Below are 7500 nucleotides of genomic sequence, written 5' to 3'. Positions count from 1 at the left end.
TCTGTCAAAATCAGGTTTATTTGAATGTGTCACTGCGATGTCACTGCGATGTCGCGGTGATTTCACGGTGATGTCGCTGCGATGTCACGGTGATGTCGCGGCGATGTCGCTGCGATGTCGCTGCGATGTGACGGTGATGTTCCGCTGCGATGTCGCGGCGATGTCGCGGCGATGTCGCGGCGATGTCACTGCGATGTCGCGGCGATGTCACTGCGATGTCGCTGCGATGTCGCGGCGATGTCACTGCGATGTCACGGTGATGTCGCGGTGATGTCGCTGCGATGTCACGGTGATGTCGCTGCGATGTCGCGGCGATGTCGCTGCGATGTCGCGGCGATGTCGCGGCGATGTCACTGCGATGTCGCTGCGATGTCGCGGCGTCGTGTGTAAACAAACAGCTTTGTCACGTTTAGCACATCAGACATGGTTCTGACCCGGTTCTGACCCGTGTCCTCCGTGCCCCTGCAGTTGTTGTACCTGGGCTTTGAGAGGGCGGTGTCTGAAGCTGCTCTCAGGCTGACGGGTGGAGATGTCCAATCAGCCACTCAGCTGCTGCTGGACAACCAGGGCGTCCTCTCCCCGGAGCTCCTGTCCATGTCCCCGCCCTCCACCTCCTCCTCCTCCCCCTCCTCCGAGGAGCCCAGCACCTCCTCCAACTCCACAGGTAAGACACATCTGACGTACAGGTGACACAGGCAGACACTCGACAGGCTCCAATCACTCCCTCAGTAAATATATTTATATATGAATGAATGAATCTGTTGTTGATTCTCAGCGGATGACGAGTTGGTGAACGAGGTGTTGGAGGACATCTCTCGTCACGAGGAGGATTACCTCGACCTGACGCTGGAGGAGGAGAGCGAACTCATCGCCACCATGAAGACCTACCTGAACCGAGGGCCCACACACACTGTGTGACACACACACACACACACACACACTGTGTGACACTCACACACACACACACCGCGCACACACACACACACTGTGTGACAGACACACACACACACACACTGTGTGACACACACACACACACACACACACACTTCACGTATCCTCTGTTAGCTGTTGAAATCAGTGAATGTTTATGTTCTGTGTAAAGTGCCAAACTCTGAGCGACGTCCATGTGTTAGTTTCCTCTGAGTGGGTGGAGGTTCACGTGGAGGTTCACGTGGAGGTTTGGGTGGAGGTTGACTTTTCATTGTCAGACAGTTTTGGAAGAAAGGAGCATTGAAGAGTTTGATGTTTCCAAACTTAATTTGATTTGATGTTCATGTTGAGTTCTGTTCAGACGTTGATGGAGCCAATAAAGAAAATGATTTGATTTGTCCATTAAATAAAAGAGAGATGCTGGACACCTCGAACTGACAGAGATATTCTGTGGTGCTGACATCAGGACGCTCTCGCCTTTCTCTTCCAGTCTGACGAGGTTAACGTGGGTTGTCATATTGTTCCATAATGATGTAATACACAGAGCTGAAGCTGTCGGAGGACGTCAGAGGGAAAAGCAGCAAATATATTGAGAATAAAATCTGATCCAGTTTGAATGAAGCCATGAAGACACTTTGTGTCAGAGCTGGACAGACACTGGAGGACAGGTGGACAAACACTTGATGAGGACTTTAAACGAGCAGTGGAGAGAAACCTCAGCTGTGAGGAGAAATACGTCCATGAAGACACGAAGACTCGAGTACAGAGAGGAACCGGACTGCTGCACCCAGGGATGGAGGACAGGAGAACCTTTGTGGGACGTTGGAAGCTACATCAGCGCGCCCATACAGAAACCACAGCTGTGAGCCGACAGTCCAGTCAGAGACTGAAGCTACATCAGCACCATGAGCACTGTGGAGAAACCTCCACCTGCTGCAGCGTGCACACACTCAGCCAGCTGGGATCAACCCGTTTGTCTTGTTTGACGTGCTCGTGTCCGTTTGACTAGATCAGGGGGAGTCGGCTGATTTCAGGTCTGCAGAGAGGAAACGTGCTCCACAACATCGTCAGGTTTAATTAAGCAACATTACACTCTAGGCTGTGCACTAACGTCATCGTTGGCACAACCATTAATCGTTGGCTGACATCTTCCGGATTAAAACTTTCCTCCGTCGAGCGCATGCCATGATTTCCACCAAAACTCAACAAACCTCAACATGTCGTTCCTGTCGCGGGTACCTGTTGATTCTGAATACTTCTAGTTATCTGTCTGGATGCTCACTAACAGTATAACACTCCGTTATTTCTGTTTGCGTGAGTTCAACAGCTGACGTGATTTTAGCCGACAATCATCGATGTAACGTACAAAGCTAACGCGCTAACTGCAGCTTTGACTCCTGTAACTGAACTCGTGTTACGTCACATCACTGAAGATAAAGCTGCTTTAAGTCGTGCAGGTCAGATGTACTGAAGTCAGTACTACACACACAAAACAACACACACACCAGTGTTTGATAAAAAAAACCTGTTTCTTATCTTAGTCTGTTTATTTATTGTACATGATTACAGTGGTGGAAAGGGAGTGTAGAGGGTCAGAGGTCAGAGGTCAGGGTTTAGAAGTAGTTGACGACCCTGCGGATGGACTGGATGTTGGGGTTCTGGGCCTGCCACTCGTTAGGGCTGCAGTAGTATCCACGCTCCACGATGTACATGCGACCACGGAAGTTTGGCTCCTCGTACATCACCCAGCTGAAGACGGACAGAAAGCAACAGGATTGGTGGATCGATGAGTTATTCATGAGCTGGTATTTTTCCTGATTAACTGATCTTTTGTTTTATTTGCACGATACACAACCCAAGCTGACATATTGAAATGTCCAAACCTCAAAAATATTCAGTTTAGCGTCAAGCACGATGAAGAAACAACCGTCCAATATGACTTCAATGATTAATATTTGAATATTTGTTCAAACTCACGCTCCGTCTCCGTAGACCCTGACGGAGTTGATGCAGTTCTTGGAGAAGCCGCGGCTCTGCAGGAAGGGACAGTCGTCGCAGATCTCCACACACTGACCGGAGAAGTTACAGGCCTCGAACATCTCGATGCGGTAGTGCTCTCCATGCTGAGGGACGGACAGGACAAACATTGCACCGTTTAGATGTTCCTCAGTGGATGTCAGTAGCTAATGCAGGTCGTACTCGTGAGGATTTACCCTCTGGGGACCAAACTCAAAAAAACAACTCATCACAAAGTCAAACGTTTGTCTCAGGGATTCTTTTTCTTTAAGTAAGAACATGAAGCCCCTCAGGGGGGTGTACCATGCGGATGGGCTTGCAGGATCCCATGTGGTCGTTGTGGGAGTTCCACCTCTGGAATTCTGGGTACTCTCCATGCTCCAGGATGTACTGCTGGCCCTTGAAGTCGGGGTGGTCATAGCAGATCCAGGCTCCACTCTCCACACGGATAGAGTTCACCCTGAAGATACACGCAGCTTTTATTTACTTCGCTGTGAGAGAAGCAGGCCTGCATTTCTAATTCCACCGGTTTCCCAGTTATTAAACTGAAAAATAGTTTTTCTTCTCACCTGTTCATGAAGCCGCGGTCCTGGAAGTTATCACAGTCTCCTCTGACCTCCAGCTTCCTGCCAGTGAAGCATTTCCCCTCGTAGAAGGTAATCTGCAGGAGAACATAAAAGACTTTTACCAAAGTCTTAGAAAAGGTCACGAGTTCACACAGACTTAGGCATGAAAGTTTTGTCAGTAAACTAACCAAGCTGGGGCCTCACCTGGACATGACTGCAGCACAAACCACAGGCAGGACTAACACAGGTAATCATTTATTACAATCGTTTGACCACGCCCAGCTGTGATGTCACAGCGTACTGACAAGTTTAAGCCTTTAAACCAGGGGTCTCCAAACTGGTCCACAAAGGGCCGTGTGGCTGCAGGTTTTTGTTCCAACCAACCAAGAGCACAAAGTTTGACCAGTCAACTCTCTGAAGACTGAGATCAGATGATTAAATGAGTCAAGTCTGGTGTGCTGCTGTTTGGTTGGGAGGAAAACCTGCAACCACACCGGCCCTTTGTGGACCAGTTTGGAGACCCCTGGTTTAAAGCATAAAGAAGAGGAAGCTGAGAAAATGAGATCATCTCAGACAACCTTCTGTCTTTACAGCTGAAGGCGCCAAATCCAACGTCTCAAACTGAACGAGCAGGAAAAGTCTCAATAAGATGGAACTCATTAATCATGTTTGAGAATGAGCACGAGAATAAAAAGACAGGCGGCTTCAGTTTTCACTTTTCTTCTGTGTCATCCTCGAATGAAACGTTTCTCTCAGAACTTCAGCTGCTACTTTGACCGTCACACCAAACTGAACGCAGGAAGCGGCAAACAGTTTGTATATTCGTGTCACGTCTTTACCACGGGACCCTGATGATCCGTCTCCACATTTAAACTGGATGTCAGCGCCGTTACTCACCTTTCCAGAGTATTGCGACATTTTTGCCCACTGGATGTTGTCCAACCTGGCCCACAACCACACACACAGTGTAACAGAGAAAAAGTTGGACACCCCAATATATACGGCAAGAGGACGAGCGAGGGGCGAGGTCCCAGCGGGCTGGACAAAAGACGAGGCTTTAAAAGTTTCTGCTGCGTCGACGCTTCCCTTCAACCTGATGCGTCTGCTGATTCTGGTGTGTGTGTGTGTGTGTGTGTGTGTGTTCAATAGAATGTGCTTGGCCTGAGATTTACAAGGTCAATGATACTGCACATGCCACGCTTCTATACAGACAGTGAAAGGATGCAGCTCACACAACATTTCATGAAGATTCTGAAGGAGTTTAAACAAACTATTATGGTAGAAAGGGTTAGAAACTATTATGATAAAAATATTGTAAAGTGACATGATACAGTTGTGTCAGAGTCTTTGCTCCTTTCCTGATTTATTTTTTTGCCTGTTTGTCACACTTAAATGTTTCAGATCAAACAAATTTAAATATTAGACAAACATAAGTAAACACAAAATGCAGGTTTTTTTTTTTTTAAATGAAGGTTTTTATTGTTAAAGGGGACAGAAAAAAAACAACACAAAACCCAAACCTACAAGGCCCTGTGTGAAAAAGTGATTGCCCCCTAAACCTAATAACTGGTTGGGCCACCCTCAGCAGCAGCAACTGCAATCAAGTGTTTACGATAACTGGCAATGAGTCTTTTACAGCGCTGTGCAGGAATGTTGGCCCACTCATCTTTGCAGATTTGTTGTGATTCAGCCACATTGGAGGGTTTTTGAGCATGAACCGCCTTTTTAAAATCATGCCACAGCATCTCAATCAGAGTCAGGTCGGGACTTTGACGCCAAAGTCTTCATTTTGTTTTTCCTCAGCCAGTCAGAGGTGGACTTGCTGGTGTGTTTTGGATCATTGTCCTGCTGCAGAGGTCACAAACAGATGGCTGGACAGTCTCCTTCAGGATTTTTTGGTAGACAGAATTCATGGTTTCATTTACCACAGCAAGTCTTCCAGGTCCTGAAGCAGCAAAACAGCCCCAGACCATCACACCACCATATTTTACTGTCGGTATGATCCTTCTCTGAACTGCCGTGTTACTTTTACGCCAGATGTAATGGGAGTCATGAACACTGACCTTAATTGAGGCCTGCAGTTCTTTGAATGTTGTTCTGGGGTCTCTTGTGACCTCTTGGATGAGTCCTTGCTGCGCTCACTCCTGGGAAGGTTCACCACTGTTCCATGTTTTCACCATTTGTGGATAATGGCTCTCACTGTGGTTCGCTGGAGTCCCAAAGCTTTAGAAATGGCTTTGTAACCTTTTCCAGACTGATCTCAATTACTTTCTTGCTCATTTGTTTCTGAATTTCTTTGGATCGTAGCATGATGTCTAGCTTCTGAAGGTCTTTTGGTCTACTTCACTTTGTCAGGCAGGTCCTATTTAAGTGAGAACAGGTGTGGCAGTAATCAGGCCTGGGTGTGGCTAGAGAAATTAAACTCAGCTTTCCAAAGATGTGATAAACCAGTTAATTCATGTTTTAACACCCAATCACTTTGTCACACAAGGCCATGTAGGTTTGTTTTTTTTTGTCCCCTTAATAATAAAAACCTTCATTTAAAAACTGCATTTTGTGTTTACTTGTGTTCTCTTTGTCTAATATTTAAATTTGTTTGATCTGAAACATTTAAGTGTGACAAACATGCAAAAAATAAGAAATCAGGAAGGGAGCAAAGACTTTTTCACACAACTGCAAATAATATTGTAAAGGTTAAATGACCATGATATAAATAATATCGTAAAGTGACCATGATATAAATAATATCGTAAAGTGATATAAATAATATCGTACAGTGATATAAATAATATCGTAAAGTGTTGGACTGATATAAATAATATCGTAAAGTGATATAAATAATATCGTAAAGTGTTGGAGTGATATAAATAATATCGTAAAGTGTTGGAGTGATATAAATAATATCGTAAAGTGTTGGAGTGAACCATCTCGCCTCCTTTTCATCTTTGTTGAGCTTGCACATGCGCAGTAGTGCCGGTCTCGGCTAACTGGTTAGCTTCTTCCGTGCCCTCAGCCCGTCCTCCCGCTCTTTGGACCCGGACTCTGGCTTCAGATGGCCGGCGTCGCTTTGAGGCTCTCCGCTCCGTGGCGCTCCGTCAGCTTCAGAAGGTGACCGCGGTAACGTGAGCCGGTTGACGCTGTTGTCTCCGGTTGAAACGGAACTTTACCGACCTGAAGGCAGGCAGCGGATGATTACCGGTGTTTCGGGTTAACGAGTGACCGTGTTAGCTGGTGTCTGTTAGCCGAGCGCGTCTGTGGTCGTCGTTAGCTAACGGCTAACAGACACCAAATAACACGGTCACTCGTAAATAGTGTTGATTATTGTTCATTAGTGTTCATTATTGTTCACTAGTGTTCATTAGTGTCTATTAGCGTTTATTAGTGTTCATTAGTGTTGATGGTCTCTAACAGAGGGGCTGTGCTACACAAACACAGCTGCAGCTAGCCGTGCTAGCCGTGACCTTTGCTCCAGTTTGACAGGTGGAGGTGAACCTCCACCTGCTCCACCTGCTCCGTCAGTCCTGCTGTGACCTGTGGACAGGAGGAGCTGGGTCACAGCCAGAGGTCAAAGGGTCAGAAGAATGAAACAACAACAACAATAATAATGATAATAAACAACAACAACGATGATGATGATAATAAACAACAACAACAACAATAATAATGATGATAATACACAACAACAACAATGATGATGATAATAAACAACAACAATGATGATGATAATAAACAACAACAACAATAATGATAATACACAACAACAACAACAATAATAATTATGATAATAAACAACAATAATAATGATGATAATAAACAACAACAACAATAATAATGATGATAATACACAACAACAACAATGATGATGATAATAAACAACAACAATGATGATGATAATAAACAACAACAACAATAATGATAATACACAACAACAATAATAATGATGATAATAAACAACAACAATAATAATGATGATAATAAACAACAACAA

General features: G+C 45.3%; 2 protein-coding genes across 5 annotated transcripts in view; one reads left to right on the top strand and one right to left on the bottom strand.

Moving 5' to 3' along the window:
• LOC104934795 (enoyl-CoA delta isomerase 2, mitochondrial) overlaps positions 1 to 7500 on the top strand; it is a 41280-nt gene that overhangs the window by 22492 nt on the left and 11288 nt on the right. For all 3 annotated transcript variants that reach the window (XM_027276566.1, XM_027276565.1, XM_027276568.1), the window contains one exon: positions 3957 to 3961. In XM_027276566.1, coding sequence (XP_027132367.1) covers positions 3957 to 3961 — 5 coding nt within the window. The remainder of the gene's footprint in view (positions 1 to 3956; positions 3962 to 7500) is intronic.
• crygn2 (crystallin, gamma N2) lies at positions 2439 to 5952 on the bottom strand. 2 transcript variants are annotated; one of them, XM_019268285.2, is made up of 5 exons: positions 5576 to 5952; positions 3516 to 3607; positions 3250 to 3406; positions 2908 to 3053; positions 2439 to 2679 (listed from the first exon to the last, which is right to left on the bottom strand). In XM_019268285.2, exons 2-5 carry the CDS (start codon positions 3521 to 3523, stop codon positions 2544 to 2546), a joined length of 447 nt encoding a protein of 148 aa, XP_019123830.1. In that variant the 5' UTR covers positions 3524 to 3607; positions 5576 to 5952; the 3' UTR covers positions 2439 to 2543. The 2 variants fall into 2 exon arrangements, with proteins under 2 accessions (XP_019123830.1, XP_010748840.1); XM_010750538.3 differs by lacking the exon at positions 5576 to 5952 and adding an exon at positions 4410 to 4577.

This window comes from Larimichthys crocea, unplaced genomic scaffold, assembly GCF_000972845.2.
Source record: "Larimichthys crocea isolate SSNF unplaced genomic scaffold, L_crocea_2.0 scaffold451, whole genome shotgun sequence".
NCBI classification, from domain to species: Eukaryota; Metazoa; Chordata; class Actinopteri; family Sciaenidae; genus Larimichthys; species Larimichthys crocea.
Note: the sequence above shows the minus strand (reverse complement) of the source record. Positions and strands in the feature narration are given on the sequence as shown.

Coding starts and splice junctions, on each gene's coding strand:
- crygn2 (XM_010750538.3), bottom strand. CDS start 4,430: ATGTCGCAATACTCTGGAAAG. Junction 3,608..4,409: donor TGTCGCAATACTCTGGAAAG/GTGAGTAACGGC, acceptor GTTCTCCTGCAG/ATTACCTTCTACGAGGGGAA. Junction 2,680..2,907: donor AGGGTCTACGGAGACGGAGC/GTGAGTTTGAAC, acceptor GTCCGTCTTCAG/CTGGGTGATGTACGAGGAGC.